Here is an 18,022-nt window from a genome sequence, read left to right as displayed (position 1 = left end):
TATTCCCCTGACTGTACTATCCCTGATGGTAACTTCATTTCTCTTTTATTGCCCCCTTTTGAATGGCTCCCTTTCCCATGATGCTATAGTTAGTTTGCTCATCTTCCCTACAGCCCCCACTCTCATTCACACGGAGCAAGAATCTCAAACGCTGAGGGCAGCACGGTGGCTCAGTGTTTAACACTGCGTCACAGCACCAGGGACCGGGGTTCAATACCTGCCTTGGGTGACTGTCTGTGTGGAGTTTGCACATTCTCCCCGTGTCTGTGTGGGTTTCCTCCAGGTGCTCTGATTTCCTCCCACAATCCAAAAATTTGCAGGCCATGATAAATAGCCCATAGTATTAGGTGCATTAGTCAGGGGTAAATCTGGGTAGGGTAGGGGAATGGGTCTGGGTGGGTTACTTTACAGAGGGTTGGTCTGCACTTGTTGGGCCAAAGGGCCTTTTCCCATACTGGGTAGGGAATCTAATCAAACCTGTAAGATAAGCTCAAGGACTGAAGGTCCTTCTGCACTACCTCCCTGTTCTCTCTACCTGTCTCATTGCTAATCACACCATCCTGTCCCTGACCACTGAATTTGAGGTAGTTAATCTAAAGGGTGTGCTTGATTCAGGAGGCAATGTCCAGGAAACTCTTTCCCCTCCCTGATGTATGGCAGTACTCAAAACTTAGACTCTGTCACATCAATTCTAAGTTGGAATTCCTCAAGCAGCCAATAGTTGCTCCAGATGTGGTCAATATGAACCACAGTGGGGTCCACCAACCCCCACATCATGCAGATGCAACACATCTCCCTGGCCTGAGATTTCTTATTTTAATTACTTCTCAATTTTATTTTTAAAAATAAATCATGGTGGTGTTTTACTTGGTAGCCTGTAAATATTTACCATTTTGTGTTTTTAACATCAATGGAGAGAGAAACCGAATTAACTTTTGAGTCCAATCTGACTTGTCAGAACTGAAAACTCATGTTTGCAATTTAGTGTCATTTTAAACGTTCCACAGGCGTGGCTTCTGTATAAAAAGCAACAATGTTGCTCTTTCAAATCCTGGTAAAGGAAGTATTGTTTGTCATGAATATTATTTTTTAGTTACATTATTGGCATGGTATATATTGTCAATTTTTGATTCCATCATCTGATGATAACACCTGAGACTAAAATGGTTTAAAACTGAAGAAATACAAGAATATGGCTGCGGAGATCACCTGACTTGCCATTTAGCCACCTAAGCCTGAATTTTACTCAGCTTTTGCTGAATATGGACTTTTCGGTATCTGAGCAGTCAGTAATGGTGTTGAACGTTGGACAATCATCAGCAAACAATCCCACTTCTGACATTTTTGATGAGGGGGGAAGGCGATTGATGAATCAGCTGAAGATGGTCAGACCTGATCGATTTGAAGGTGGTCATTGCTTGGCATTTGTATGACATGAATACTATAAGTCACATATTAGCCCAAGAATGGATGTTATACAGATCTTGCTGTATGTGGGCCTGGACAGCTTTTGTATCTGAAGAGTTGTAGCTGGTATTTAATATTTTGCAATCACAGCAAATCTCCCCTCTTAAGAAAGGAAGGTCATTTATCTTAACAAACTAATGCTAATTGGGACTAGGACACTATCCTCTCGAACTGCTGCAGTGATGTCCCAAGGTTGAGATGACTGACCTCCAACAGTCACAACTACAGGGGAACCTCGATTTTCCGAATGTGATGGGTGGGCATGTTTTCATTTGGATAATCAATTAAATGCCTTTCCTTTAGGGCTCCGTGTTTTTAAAGTCTGCTCCTCGTTCAGGATACTGCAGCAGCATGCAGCACATGAGGCCCCACCCCTGACGCCGTCAGACACCGCCCCACCACCTCCAACACCATACAACACCCTCCCCTGTCCCCAACCCCGCCCCCCCCACACCGTGCAACACCACCCCCCTGCCCCACCCACCAACCCCATGCAACACTGCCCCTGTCCCCCTAAAACCACACCCCCAACCCTGTGCAACACCTCCCCCCACCCCCAACCCCGTCTAACACTGCCACCAACCCCAACACTGCACTCTGCCCTCAACCCCACCTAATGTTGCCTCCTGCCCCCAACACTGCACCCCATCCCCAAACCCATCTAACACTGCCCCCCTCCGCCCCCCAACCCCGTACACACCCGCCCCCTCTCTGGGGCAGCTGGACTGGACACCAACAACAGAATGCTGCAGTTGCTGCCTTTGTGGGGATAAGTCTCCAAATAGCACACGCACAAGCAGCTACAGCCCCACAAATTTGTACTGCAATGTTTTGACAGGTTCCACCTTCACTTGTACAGGACAATGTTGGAAAGACTATTTGGGGAAGGGAGGTTTAGGGTACGCCCTTGTATAGAATTGCAGGAAAAGTGTGGAGGGAGAGAGAGGGCGGGAGGTCAGTCATTTGGAGACTATGCCTGTTTAATCACTGTAAACAAAAGACGCGATCATTGTTGGAAACATGCCTTTTATGTAATGTTTCCATCGGGACCGCGAGATCTCCTTTGGATAATCCAATTTTTGGATAATTGGTATTCGGATAATCGAGATTTCTCTATTTACCTTTGTACGAGGCATAACTCCAGATAGTGGGAAATCCTGTCCCTGATTCCTATTGACTTTATTTTTGTGAAGGCTTCTTGGTGTCACACTTGATCAAATATTACCTTGATGTCAAAGATTGTTACTTCATCACTGGATTTCATCTCTTCTGCCCATGTTTTAGCCAAGGTGGTAATGAGGCCAGGAACTGAGTAGCTGTGATAGAATGCTAATCAATGTCAGTAAGCCAGCCATTATTCAAGAAAAGCTTCCTGATGGTACTGTCAATTATTTCTTCTTGTTTATGATCTGGAGTAGACTGTTCGAGTGATAATTAGCTGGATTAATTTGTCCTGCCTTTTGTGGTCAGGACATAACTGGAAAGTTTTCCAAGTTTCTAGATAGATGCCATGTTGGAGCAGTTTGGCTGGGGTCACAAACTTTTAGTACTTTTGTGGGAATGTCCTGACAACTTTCAATTGGTGGTGCACTGGAAATGTTAGTGAATGAGTAATCTAATATTCTGGGGATTTGCATTGGAATCCCACGATGGCACGGTGAAATTCAAAGTCAACTGAAAAACATCAAATTTAAAAGCGAGTCTGATAATGATGTAGCAGCCATTGTCAATTATTGTAAAAATCTGTCTGGTTCACCCATGTCCTTCAGGGAAGGTTGTCAGCCAAACCTACTGGTATGGCCTGCATGTGAATCTGGACTCTCAGTAACCTGATTGACTTTTAACTTCCATATGAAATGGCCTAGCAAGATTCTCATTTGAAGACTAATTGAGTATGGCTAATAAATGCAGGTCCAGGAAGTGGTCTCCACATCCCAAGGATGAATAACAAAAAGAACGATTCGCTGAAGATTGGAATCTGCCATGCTGGGGACCTCAGGAGGAGGTCTAAATTGATTGTTCTCTTGGAGATTCTGGTTACAAATGCTTTAATATGAACTTGTTTGGATGGATTTTGTAGGGCAAGTATATATTCCATTTTCTGTGATCTTTACGGTCTGTATTGCCTGAAGTTTTAGGTTGTTGCACTGAATCACTGTGAATTATATTGCATAAGGAGGAATATACAAAAAACTTGGACAGAAAAACATTTTTTTAATCATGCGCAAGCTCCTGACACACTAATTTACAATATTGGCATGGATTTACTTTGTGTCACTGCATATTATTCCTTGATTGACCCATTTTTAAAACTTAAAAGATTATTTCTTAAGTAAATGTTATAAAGTGTTTTTGTAGAAAACAAAAAGCTTAACTTTTGTTGCTGGAAGTCACAGGCCGATTACTTTACAAATCATCAGATATTTAGACGACTTTGTTTTGTGAAGTATGCGTAGCAAAAGATAATCATGCCATTGAGCATCCGAAGCATTTTGTTTTCATTTTATTCTTATTGTTCCTCCTTGGGGTTTTTTTTAAGAAGAGAAGCTTCAGTAATAATACCTTTACAAATCAATATTTAATTTATGACCATTTCCCAGTCTATATGCAACAAGCTATTTGTTGTTATTGCTATTTTATGTTCTGACTTGTTGTGAAAAGTGCTCTGATATTCAGATGTGTTTTCTTTTGGAGCTAATTGATCAGAGCACAAGGTTCAGAAATCTCAAACCACAATTCCTTAATAGATAAGCAAATGTTACTTGTGCTTTTACAACAATGACAAATGCTTTTATGTTTGAGCTTTAAATGGCTGTCATTGTTATCTAAATACTTTAACCTAATCCTGAAAAGCTGCTTTATTCTGTGTTTTCCATCAATTGAGTAGTAATTCTAGTGTTTGTGGTACAGTTTTCTTCTCAACGTGCACCTTGAGAGCGCTGTTTGGTGAAGAAGCCGATCAATTGTTCTACGAATTGGTTGCTTAGATTGTTCATTTGGAGTGTCCCCTGATGGCCATAAAACATTTGATGGTATTGCTCAAAAAGCTTGGCTGGCATCCATACTTCAGTTTTACAGTCTGACGAAATAGGAAAGATTCTATTTTCTTTTGTGTGATGTGGACTTTCCTAGTTGGCCAGCATTTGTTACCCATTAGAATGTGATAGTGAACTGTTGTCTTGAAATATTGTAGTACTTGTGGTTTGCAGGTGGACACTTCAGAAAGGGAATTCTAGGATTTTGAATCAGCCTAGCACCAAATCAAGATGCGAGCTTGGAGGAGTGGGGGATGGGGGTGAAGAAGAGGGAAGAGATGGGTACTGCAGAAGTGATGTTTGGATGCATCTTTTGCCCTTCTGGGTGGTCGAGGTTGTCGGTGTGAGGGTGCTGTCCGTCGAACCTTGGAGAGTTTTGCAGTCCATCTTGTATATTTTGCTGCCAGTGTCTATCGGTGGTGGAAGGAGTGCGTGTTGAAGATCTAGAATAGGGTGACAGTCAAGCAAGCTACTTTACATGATGAGCTTCTTAACTGTTGATGGAGCTGTCGCCGTTCAAGCAAGTGGAGTCTTGCTCCTGACTGTACCTTGCAGAAACATAGGCTTTCAGAATCAGGAAGTGAATTAATATAGTTACTGCGTTAGGTTCTTTTCCCGAGGTGTCTCACACACGAGGTGCAATTTACACACACCAACTTCTGCAAACAGTTAAAGTTTATTAAAGCCTGTTCAAGCTGTGTGGCCCCCCTTTGACCTCCTCACAGGTGGGTAAAATAGAGTCAAAAGAGTCCTTGAACAAAGAAAGCACATCCCATTAATACAGGTCAGTTGGTAATGTTTCCAGGACCTCTGGCCACTCCCCCATAATCACATGGTACCCCAGGTACAATGGTAGGATGAGGTCATTCTCCGAGATAATGTAAATGTAAATTCCCTAATCATAGGGACTATGTAGGTGTGATATGCCCGAGATAGGGGGATGGCTAGGAAAACATTTCTGAATGGAAGGGATCGAATGAGTTTTAATTTGATATTAGCAGGGCAGTAGTAGTAAATGGCTGGCCAAATGAAGTGGGAGTCATCCACATTCATGCGTGAATGTCACTCCCACTCAAAAACAGTACAGTTTAGCCCTTTAACATTGCATTAATGTCTAGAGAAAGAGTGCAATCTAATCTTTTAACGTTACAACTGCAGAGGTCCTACTCTTTGACTTACTGTTGATGCCACAGTATTCGTTGTCCAGATCAATTTTAGGTCAGTGCTATTCAGCGATTGTGATGGTTTTGAATCTCAAGGGTTGATGGTTGGAGTCTCTATTGCTATTGTTGTTGTTGTTGTTGTTGTATATTGTAATAGCCATATTTTAACTGTATCATGACTATGTTGAAGCTCTGACTGTTTGGACGTGGATATCTTTAAATTAACCTTTCCAGGAACGTGATGCGATGGGACGTAAATCAATGTCTCTGGCTCCAAAAAAGGGCACTAACGTGGCATCACAATCTGATATATAATTACTGCCATATGGAATCTGAGGGCAGTTCAGAGTTATTGGACACTGACATGTCTCCTGATGAAGGCACATGTTTTCTATTTTTATTTGCGATAGTTAATTTATTTGAGTTCATGTATTCTGTCTTGTTACCTATTGTATAATATACCAAGGAGCAGAGGCAACCTCTTCTGCTGTGTCTTATTCATGGTTATTCCTCCACTAAAGATGACTGAGCAGCATAGAAAGGAAGATTGGTGTTAGCATTTAACCCAACCATGAGTCACCAGTGGCAGTTGCCCAGACATTACACTATGATTATAGCAACTGCCAATGTTGCTTTGACAAGGCTCAGTGAGCTCCAAATTGTGTGTGCTTTTCCACTTCTCTCAAACATTATTATATTAATGTTTAAACTCATCATGTGCAAATAAAAGTTTATGGTTGTTCAGTGTGTTGTAATTAAATCATTTAGTGTTTTCTATCTGGCATATGCAGCTTGCTGAAACCTTACTTAGAATCTTGCCAAGTCTGTGGTTGTTTAGTTAGTTTGCCATCAGTTTCAGAGCTGACAAAGCCATGTTCTTGTGCCATATGTGAGAATATAAGTTTGTTCAACCATAAGACACAGGAACGGGAATAGGAATAGGTTGTTTGGCTCCTTGAGCCTGCTCTGCCATTCAATAGGATGATGGCTGATCTAACATTCCTAGCGTCCACTTTCCTGCCCTTTCCCCATAACCCTTGATTCCCACACTGATCAAGAATCTATTTATCTCGGCCTTAAATATACACAAGAGCTGTGCCCTCAAAGCTGTCTGTGGCAAGGTGTTCCAAGACACTGAACCTTCTGAAAGAAGAAATTCCTCATCAACTGAGTCTTAAATTGTCTCAGCATGAAGGGGCATCAATGTCCTCTGATCTTAGACTCTCCCATGAAGGAAAACATCCTCTCAGCATTTACCCTGTCAAGCTCATTAAGAATCCTATATGTTTCAATGAAAACTTTGTAAAACACCCCTAGTTAATCTCATTCTTCTAAACTCCAGTAAGTTGAGTTCCAACCTTTGTTCGTAAGACAATCCCTTCAGTCCAGTGATCATCACCATGAACCTTCTCTAAATTGCTGCCAATTAAATGAGGGGACCAAAACTGTGCTCAATACTCCAGAAGTGGTCTCACCAGCATATTGTATGGTTGCTGAAAGACCTCCTTACTCTTATACTCGAACTCCCATTAAACATTCTTCAGTGCCTGCTGCAGCTGTGTGCTAGCTTTGTGTTTTGTGCAGGAGTCATTACCCATTAGCAGATCCAGGGTGGCCTGTCCCTGGCTGACTCCATGGTGTAATGCTTTAGAAAACTTTCAAATGCACTCTTTGAATTCATTGTCATGGCTACCTTTTCCGATTTGATTAACCCATTAAGCATTAAGATTAAAATCACCCATCGTTTTTGCTCTATTCTTTTTACGTGCTCCGACAATCTGTTGATTTATAGCGTGTCCTTCAGTGTTCAAGGGTTTAGACAATGATCCTCACATAGTTGTCTGTCCCTTGCTGATTTTTACCTCTACTCCAATGGACTCCACATCATCTGGGCCTGCATCACCTCTCGCAACTGTCCTCGTTTCATTTCTTAACAGTGCTATCCCAGCACCTTTTCCATCCCCAAGCCTTTCTGAAAGGTCAAATATTCCTGAATATTATGTTCCCAGTTTTGATCTCCTAGTAACTATGTTTCTGTAATAGCTATGAGATCTATTCATTTAATGTGATTTCATCTGTCAGTTATCTATCTTTTTCCAAATGTTTATTCTATCATCTAATCTCCCTGCACTTGCATGGTTCCTTGGTACAATCTGACATTCATACATTCTGTCACTTTCTTTTTTCGGACACACAGACAGTAAGATATAGAAGCAGGATTAGGCCATTCGGCTAATTGAGGCTACTGTGCTATTCGTTCGTGGCTGATATGTTTCTCAAACCCATTTTTCTGCCTTCTCCCTGTAACCCTTGATCCCCTTACTCACCATGAGCCTATCTACCTCTCTCTCAAATACACTCTGACTTGGCCTCCACAGCCTTCTGCAGCAATGAGTTCTATAGATCAACCATCCTCTGGCAGAAGAAGTAGCTCCTCATTTCACCTCTAAAGGGTCATCTTCACTTTGAGACTGTGCTTTTGGAAACATCTCCACATTCACTCTATCCAGGCCACTCAGTATTCTTTAAGCTGCAATCAAAAATCAACTTGTCACCAACCTGCAATCCTACCTTCTCCTTTACCTATGACAGCTCTTGTTTTGTGATTTGCAAGGATTCTGGTCCCAGCATGATTCAGGTGGAACATGTCCTGTCAGAACAATTCCCTCCTTCTGCAATACTGGTGCCAAAGTCTTGAACAAATTAAGAACTGATAAAATAGAGATGCAGGGCCACATGATGTATTGTGCCTGCACATGGGGGCAGGAGTTTTGAACCAATTTCTATTGCACCAATCCTTGAGCCATATATTTACCTCTTTAATTTTGTTGACCCCATGCTAACTAACTTGAGTCTCTGATAGTAATCTGGAGATAATTACATTTTTTGGTTCTGCTTTTTGATTTAGTCTCTAGCTGCTCATACTACTTCAGCAGAACCTCCTTCCTCTTTCTACCTATGTCATTGGTACCTATATGGACCACAACAACTGGATAGTCCCTTCCCATTCAGAGTTCCTCTGCGACCCCGTTGACAAATCCTGAACCAGGGCACCAGACAGGGAAATCCAGCTTGAGGACTCTCAATCCTGGCCACAGAACAGTGTCTATTCCCCTGACTGTACTATCCTGATTGCAACTACATTTCTCTTTTTGCCCTCTCTTGCATGCCTCCCTTTACCATGGTGCTGTGGTCGCTTTGCTCATCCCCTCCCTCCAGCCTCTGCTCTCAGCCATACAAGGTGCAAGAATCTCAAATCTTTTAGATGATCTCAAAGACTGAGGTGCTTTCAGCACCATCTCCTGGATCCCACAACCTATCTCATTGAGTCGCACAATCCTGTCCCTGACCCCTGACTGACTTCAAGGTAGTTAATCTAAGTGGTGTGAGTGCCTCCTGCAGTGCAGCATCAAGGTAACTCTTGCCCCTCCCTGATGTGTTGCAATGTTCAAAGCTCAGACTCCAGCTCATCAACTTTGAGCTGAATTTCACAAGCAGTAGACACTTGTTACAGATGTGGTCACTGTGAACTACAGTGTGGTCCACTAGCCCCCATGTGCAGGCACAATACATCATGTGGCCCTGCATCTCTATTTTATCAGTTCTTAATTTGTTTTCTAATAAAAATCCTACTGTTATTTTATCTTGTAATCTGTAAGTATTTCTGTCTTTATCTGCAATTGGAAAGTAATTTCTAATCTATTATCAACCCATGAACTGACACACCTCCTGTGATGTCACTCTTTGCTTTGTGCTGGGCCCCTCATCCTGAGTTTCTGTTTATTCTCAGAGTTTACAAGCTATCAACTAAAAAAAACAAGCAAAAAGTACCTCTTTCCTCTATGCACTGAATTTGCATGCTGCTCTGAAATCTGACCTATTACATCCCATACATCCCATGTATCTGATTTAAAGCTGCAGTTGAAGAGTAACTTTAAAAAAAAAGTTGAGAACGATCGTGTTACTGTAGTGAGTTTGTAGTGCAATACATTTGAAAAATTTTCTGGAAAAGTTGCACCAAAACAGAAACCTTTATTGTAATATCTGGCTTTTAATTTCCTGTTATTTGCTTTCCCAGAACACCTGAAAAAGCCTTTAGAAGACTACGTGGCTACTCTTCACAAAGTGCGGTTGATACGAGCACGAAAGAGAGAAGGTTTAGTTCGTGCACGATTGTTGGGCGCATCTATAGCGACAGGTGATGTCTTGACGTTCTTGGACTGCCATTGTGAATGCCATATAGGTTGGCTGGAACCGCTACTGGAAAGGTAGGTTGGTATCTCAATTCTGATTTATCCCATATAAAAGTGTTCACAATGTTGTCAAATGTCAGTTGGTTCATGCTGGCGTTTATACTCCTATCCAATCTCTGTTTTGTCATCTAATTTTCCTTAAGCATAACTCTGTACTTCTTTCATTTATCTTTGTAATTGCATCCATGATATTTGAATCAACCAGTCTCACTGGAGATGAGTTCAGCATTCTTACTACACTTGGGTTGTGAAGTTACTTCTGAATCTGAATTTTCTTTTATTATTGCTATCTTTACATTGGGTTTAGCTGGTGGACCAATTTGCAAGGATGTTGCTGGGACTGGAGGGTTTGAGTTATAGAGAGAGGTTGAATAAGCTGAGATGTTTTTCCTCTGCAGCATCGGAGGATGAGGGGTGACCTTAGAGATTTATAAAATCATGAGGGGCATGCAAAGTTATAGTCTTTTTTCCTGGGGCGGTGGGGGGTGTGGGGGGTCCAAAACTAGAGGGCATAGATTTCAGGTGAGAGGGGAAAGATTTAAAAGGGACTTGAGGGGTAACCTTTTCACACAGAGGGTGGTGCATGTATGAAACGAGCTGCCAAAGGAAGCAGTAGAGGCAAGTATAATTTCAGTATTTAAAAGGCATCTGGATGGGTATATGAATAAGACAGGTTTAGAAGGATATGGGAGTAGGTTGGATTGCGATGTCTGGTTGGCATAGAAGAGTTGGACCGAAGGGTCTGTTTCTATGCTGGATGACTCTATGAAACCAGATTGGGTAAGCAGGCACTTCCAGATTTCCAAGTGGCATGTCTGCTTCCCAATGCAGTTCAGCCTCCCAAAGAATTTGATGGAGTTACTGTGATCTGTTCAGCAGCAACCCACCTAAAACTGTCAGGCCATAAGTTTATCATAGAAAAGAGCCAGTTGAAGCACAACAACAAACTGAAAACCTGTGGTGTCAAAATTGCAGCAGGTACTTGGGAACCTCCAGGTTCCTCTACCAGCATCCACCACTCACCATCCTGGCTTGGAAATAATCATCTTTCATTCAGTTTCACTGGGTCAGAATCCTGGACAAAGGTTTTCAGGAGTATAGCGTGGTGAAGAGATGGACAGATGCAAGGAGTGCATTACAGAAATTGGAAAACAGGCAAGCGCTCAGCCACAAATAGTGGAGCAAATACAATTGGGGATGTGCATGAGGTCAGAATTAGCTGAGTGCAGAGATTTTGAAGGGCTGTAGAGATGGAGGAGATTGCACTGATGAGAAAGCTGAAGAGATATTTGAAATCAGGGATGATTATTTTAAAGTAAAGATGTTGCTTGAATAGGAGCTTCTGTTGGTGAGTGAGCACAGAGAGGTGATGGAGAGCAGGCCTTGGTGTAAGTTAAGATTTGGCAATGGAAGTTTGGCAATCCAGTACGTGAGATGGTGGCAGCTCTGTGGTGAGACATGGAAGTAGGAGTATTTGAGTTATGTGTAATTGGGGAAGGGATCAGAGTTCTTCCTGCAATGCCACACAATGGCCATTGAGGGTATTAAGGTGAAAGTTTGATCTGTAGCTACTTGATTAGTTGGGGGAAGTGAATCTCCGGGGGTTGGTTTGGTTGAGCAGGCAGTCCAGTCAGCTATAGTGCATTTGCTGCGATAGAATGGCATTTCTGGATAAGAGACCTGAGCTACTTCAAGTGGAGGTTTGCATCACGGTGCAGCAATGCAAGTACAGCCTGTTATTATAATGGGAGGCATGTTGGCGATACCCTTTCTAAGGGGTGTATCAACAAAATAAAGCTCCATAGTTGTGACAGAATACTAGTGGCTGTGCTTAGTTTGGCAACTCATAGCAGAATTATGCAACTTTCCGGAGAGACACCTCACTCCTCAGTTTTTTATGGGTGTGCACTGTCTGTTCCTACTGAAGTGATGATGGTGTTGAACGTCTGTGTTTCAAGATCTTTAAAAGCATAGACTGACTTAATTGGTATATTGCAAGCGGGTGAGCATCGTAGCATAAAACAGGTAAAACATGCCTTATTTGATTATTTATTGGATTAAATTGAGCTCACTGCTGATAGGTGTCAGCAACAGTTTGATTGACCTCCATCATCGGACTCTTTCTAATGCAACAAGTTAATGGCTGCATTTATGAAGCCTCCTCCGTACTAGCTGAGCGACTTTGCATTTATGAACATGAAGGGATTCCACTTCCTCCACGTTTAACTGGAGTTTTTTTGCAAGTGTGTGCATGGTATCCTGGCAGCTATCATGGCACCTTCACCCCTTGTCATTTCCAAGAGTGCAGGTACCTCATGATAGTAGATGGAGTATATAGATGGTTGACAGGTAGAGGGTATCAAATGAAGGGATGGCTGATGACGCATCAATGCAGTCTGTGTGTTGTCAATGCTATAGAATTTGGGATATATTCTTGTATGACCATACACTCTTGCTGCATCCAGATGCACCATACAGCTCTCCAAAGGGTCAGCTACACTCAGATTATCTTATTCACTTAAGTACCGAAACATGGTACAATACTTCATGGATTGTAATGAAGTGTGGCAGATATTTTTGATTTACAGAATTTGGGCTTTTTAAAAATGGGCAGATTTTGATTTAATTTATGTGAAGCTGATTGTATTTAACAAAGGCCAAAATTATTTTGAACAAAAACCTATAGACATAATTTCCAAGAAAATGTTCAATTGTATAGAAGGCTTCCATTAGACTAACTGAATGTTTATGGTAAATTGAGAAAACAGTCCAGTGGCTACTTGTTTTTGTCATGCCACCTGTCACTACACTGTACTCTGATATGGCTTCCAGACTGATGTTCGGAGCTACCTAACCTTAATATCATTCAATATCAGTTCATTGTTGATTTTTACTTAACGGTCAGTAGAATATATTGACAGTGGGCTTTGGCTAAGGATAAAGTTCCATATGCACCACTTGTGTATCATATCATGTCTGAACAAACAGGTTAGAAATATGTGTTGACATGGATAGCAAGACATTTATTCAGCACCTGAAAAGATCAAGGACTGCAATAATAACAAGGTCTACATGTCCTTGACTAACAGGAGCTGCTTGTCAACAAAATATTAAACAATTGAACGGAGTCCAAACCCAGCTCATTCATCCTGCAGTGAGGTTATCTCTGACTCAATGATGCATCACTGTGGCATGCTGTTTTGGCAGCACTCCTGGTCAATGTTCTGATTCTCCTCTTCGGATGATTACTGTTGATTTCCAATTCTGTCTACATCTAGGAAAGCTTCTCCCTTTGCTGGCTCCCATTATGAAGAGCTCAGCATACTGTAATGATGCCGGACATCCTTTCTGGGCTATGCTGCAAGACTTTTGGAGCAATCCAGCCCTCTCAACTTTCCCCAATAGGGAAGCATGAGCAACATCGTATCTTCACACTGTCAGTCTGAGGGTTTTGTAAAGATGTCTTGAGCCATGTCCGTTTCCCAGCAACCATCCTTATATGGCCTTAGAACCTTGCAAGCGCTCCAATATTTACACATCATGGCAGTTCCGAAGATATCAGGCACTGATCTCCAAACTTTGGCATCAGTAGTCACATTTAATTTATGCATTGAAAGAGTGGAAGACTTTGCTATTGGTGATACAGCAACATGTGTGCAGTCAATAATATCCTGCAACTGGGGGAATGTGCATGATGGTGGAAGGTCCAACTGACTGCTTTCACTCTCCTTGTTGTGGGAAGAAAGATATAAATGCTATGATCTGGAGAAAATGGCCTCAGTTATATGTTTGGATTCATTTATAGGTTAAAAATTGAATGATGCCACACAGGCTTCAGTTGCAGTGGAATTGAGGGCAGCTGTGAATTGACAGTCACCAGGTTAGGGTCAGTCCTTCTAAGGTCAAGAGCTGCTCCAGCAAATGGCATAGTTTGGTGATTACCCAGGGCATTGTTGTTTCACAAAGTATGTGCTGATTAATAGAGTTGAAGGATATAATAACAGTCATGAAATCTTTGGTCTGTAGGCCTCATTCTCCTTCATCTCCTTTGTGGATATTTACTGCTGCTGCCTGTGGAGATTGTGTAGCAGCTACTGCTGTTTTTACTGGTGACCAAGTTGTAATTACTGTTATATTCTGCGTTGTTTTTGGAGTTGAAGCAAGACCACAAGGACCACATCCATGGCATTGTCTTGTCAAATGTGTCAGCAGGTGATCTATGAGCAACATCTGAAGGATGATGTAATTGTATTAAAGTAAGTCCTGGGTCCCCTCATCCATTGCAATTAACCTTGTTATGCCTTCACAAAGTGTCATGTCTCCATAAGGAGCTCTGGGGTATGTCACCTTCTCCAAATGTATGTTTCACATCATTATTTTCATGGTACTTTGCAGGAGTATAATTCTGTAGTAAATCAATCTGCAAGTTAACTATCACCCACACAAAAAAAAATCAAAGACCATCCCCACGCATCATATATGGACGTAGCAACTGAAATATTGTTCAGTGCATCAATATTTGTTAAATGGAAACTTCAGATTCTAATTTTAAGTGCTTTAGTCTTAGTCATTGCAAGTCATTCACTTCTAAAAATGTGTATTACGAGTTATGGTCTGAAATCTGGATCGGTGCAGGCTTGAAGGGCCTGTTTTTGTTCGGTAATTTTCTTTGGTCTTTTGATTTTTTTGTTCTCTGTTGTGAGAATACCCATCCCCAGACTTCAGTTGCTTACTTTCTGCGAGCTCCCCACTTAAAAGCCCTGGACTATTGTTGATCAAACTGCCAGGATTGACCATGGTGCGCCCCCAACCCCACCCTTGACAGGACCGCCCTGATTGACCACAGTTCAGCCCTTGGACTAATGTCCTACACAGCACCCTGACCAACATACATCTTATCCCCAGATTGGTTGCGCTTGACCTACAGGCTGACCATGGGAAACTCCCTCGACTTGACAGAATAACCGCAACTAATTATGGATTCGGACAAGCCCCTTAGCAGACTATGATGGTACCCCCTGACTGATTGGTTCATCTTCACCCCACTGAGGATTACTCCCCTTTGACTTTTATATGTTGCCATTTTGAATTAAATGAAAGCCTCCGGCACAGTCATTCCACAATGCGTTCTCCACAGCAATACTTCCACCATTCTGAATCTGCTTGCCAACCAATCAGCATCTTCCTTCCATGCTGTATAAATTGTTGTTCCTTTCGAAGTTTGGCATTATGCATCTGTCCGAATGAGTGCAAGACAGAGTTTTGGCAGCATGGATTTTTTTTTTGCAAGACTCAAGTGCTGCATTACCAACCTCTCTTTTTTTTTTAACGTTGTCTAAAATTTTTTGCAGTTCTCCTTAATCTTGATTACTCCTATCAAGTTGCTGTTCTCTGCAAATTTAGAAATTGTGACTTTGATTATAAAATCTAAATCATTAAAATAAATATTAAACACCAGTAGTCCCTTTTCTGATCCTTGTGGGGTTCCAAATCCAATCTGCCATTCTGTATAACTATTATTTGCCATCTTAATTTCTGTTTTGTGTTCATGTATGTTCTGTTCCTATTTAATTTAATGTTTTTGATAATTGGATTGTTCGTCTTTGCCTTCCTGGTTTATCCTTTCCTGTTGTGCTTCCTGTTCTGTCTTAGTTCACACCTCTTTTCTAATGCTTCAATTTCCTATATTCTGTCCATGTGTTTGTTAGTTTGTTCCCATTTTTTAATTCAATAAATTTTTGTGGGATTTGGTGAACATAATTTAAAATTCTTCTTATTGCTGTCCTTTGTTATTGTTACTTAATATTATCATTCTGTTTCTCCAAGTTCTATTCTTGGGCCTCTTCCAGCTTTCCTTCACTCTAAACTGTTATGTTCTTCTCTATCCTTAACTGTATAATATTATGGTTTTCATTGCCTGGATGGTCCCCTATTTTTAATCCTGTCATCTGTTTTAGTTCATTGCCCATTGCTAAATCCAGTAGCTAATCCTTTCATTTTGGGCTTCTTCCAAATCGGGTTATAGCAGTCTTGAACTTGTAGGAATTTTATTTTCTTAACCACATATCTCTTCTGACTGTTTAGTGATTGTGGAAATTCCCAGTGATAATTTGTTCACGCATCTCTTCCATTTGTCCCGCTTCCAAAATTAGGTGGCTTGTCAACTAATCCATGAGTATCATAATTAATTTTCACCATTTAGCATTATTTACATGGATCCTTTTCCTGTTTTTCTGATAGCTTTGTCACTTTTATTTTTACTGCCATTAGGTCATTGCAAATAATTATACTTCTCGACATCCTCATCCTCCCTTTCTATTTGTTATAAAAGTGTTAAACCCTTTGATATACAATTCCCATTCTGGTTTTTCCACAGCTGTACCTCTTGTTACGAAATTGAAAGAGTGTGGGCTTACTTTTAAGATAGAAAGTGTTTTCGGAATTTTAAAGAAAATTTAATGTACATCCACAGTTGCTAGAGTACAGAACAGCTAAGAGATGGCTGTTCCAAAATAGATACATGTAGCAAATGGCTGTTAAATGGATACCTGAGTTTTGGTTACTATTTTGACAACAATTCAAATTTAACCAACTAATTTAAATTATGCTCGGGATACTAAAACCTAATTGAGTTTGAATTTATTGTATTAACAACATTGGACCAATGAGAGGGAACGATGTGGGGGGGTATACAACATGCAGACATGTTGGAAACCGGTCAGAGTAACTGCAATAGAGCCGAAGAGCAAATGCCATCTGCAGAAATAAACATCTTGCTCTCATAGATCGTGCCTGCTGAAATTTCTATCAAAAGGTACCTTTTCCTCTAAAAGCAGTAAGAAGTAGAAAGGCGATCCAGGAAGAAGACAGCAGAATCAGAAGACCAGAGGAAGACAGCATAAGAGGCTGTATGGACTTTGAGAAATTAAGTAAATGTGATGTTTAATAATTGTTATTGGAACAGCATATTAATAGAATTGTGTTCAGCTAAGGATTAGTGGTTAGTTAGGGGAAAGAGTGTTCAGTTTAATAGTTTTGGTTAGTGTTTCCTGTTAGAATTACATAAATAAATTGTCACTTTTTATTCATACAGTGGAAATCAGCGATCTTCTTCCTTTTACACATTTGTAACACATTACTAGGCAAGGTGAGCTTTTCTAGGTGTTTTGGTTTTAATTAGCAGCGGGGTTTGTCATGCACATTGTAACACACTAATCTCTAATGGGACTGATTTGTTGCAATGCGTTCACATTTGGATCCTCATCTTGTTATACACGGTATTGCTGGTTGTGGTTACATTCTAACTTTTCCTCCTCATCCATAAATCTACAATAAATAGCCACTTGTACGAAAAACTATTATACAAGCTTTCATTAATTAAAGGTATACTACAAGATTACTACAGTAGTTGAGTACTGAGAACTCTGTGGTAAAGTAAGTACTGTCATTCAGTATACTGTTGGTTATTTTATGACTTTGTAGAAAACATTTTGCTTCGGTGTAACAACTTCATGAATCCTGAGTGGCTATATAATGAAAGCTTTGAGTATTCAATCCATGAAATTATGCTTGAAGCATTTTGCTGCATCCTTGAATTGCTGAGTTTATTTCCAATTCACAAATGGACACTATTCACCCAATGTTGGCTATAAAATGGTGTTTGAAGGTATTGCAGTAATTTTTTTTCATAATAACGCACAACTGCTTTTAAATGAGAAATGTAGGAATAGATAATACATTATTTGGCAACATTTCTGCTCAAGACAAGAACCTTTTACAATTATTGGAAATATGCAGAACATTTCAGTGACTTGTGTTAATGCTTCATTTATGTTTTTTTTGACAGAATCAATGAAGAGGAAACAGCTGTGGTATGTCCTGTAATTGATGTCATTGACTGGAATACCTTTGAGTTCCTTGGACACTCTGGAGAGCCACAGATTGGTGGGTTTGACTGGAGGCTGGTCTTTACTTGGCATGTAATTCCCGAGCATGAACGGAAACGAAGGCGATCCCCAATTGATGTTATTAAGTGAGTTGCAGATCCTGATTAATGGGATTAGATATTGGATGATTCCAATAACTCCAAAAGCAGAAAGAACAT

The 18,022-nt window shown here is 40.8% G+C and overlaps 1 protein-coding gene across 1 annotated transcript in view; it reads left to right on the top strand.

Annotated features, from left to right (window-relative positions):
* Positions 1 to 18,022, top strand: part of galnt12 (UDP-N-acetyl-alpha-D-galactosamine:polypeptide N-acetylgalactosaminyltransferase 12) — an 86,186-nt gene that overhangs the window by 41,533 nt on the left and 26,631 nt on the right. The window contains exons 3-4 of the mRNA XM_072575498.1: positions 9,744 to 9,933; positions 17,765 to 17,950. Of these exons, the coding sequence (XP_072431599.1) occupies positions 9,744 to 9,933; positions 17,765 to 17,950 (376 nt within the window). The remainder of the gene's footprint in view (positions 1 to 9,743; positions 9,934 to 17,764; positions 17,951 to 18,022) is intronic.

Source organism: Chiloscyllium punctatum, chromosome 8 (genome assembly GCF_047496795.1).
Source record: "Chiloscyllium punctatum isolate Juve2018m chromosome 8, sChiPun1.3, whole genome shotgun sequence".
Classification (NCBI taxonomy): Eukaryota; Metazoa; Chordata; class Chondrichthyes; order Orectolobiformes; family Hemiscylliidae; genus Chiloscyllium; species Chiloscyllium punctatum.
This window is presented reverse-complemented; position numbering and strand designations above follow the sequence as displayed.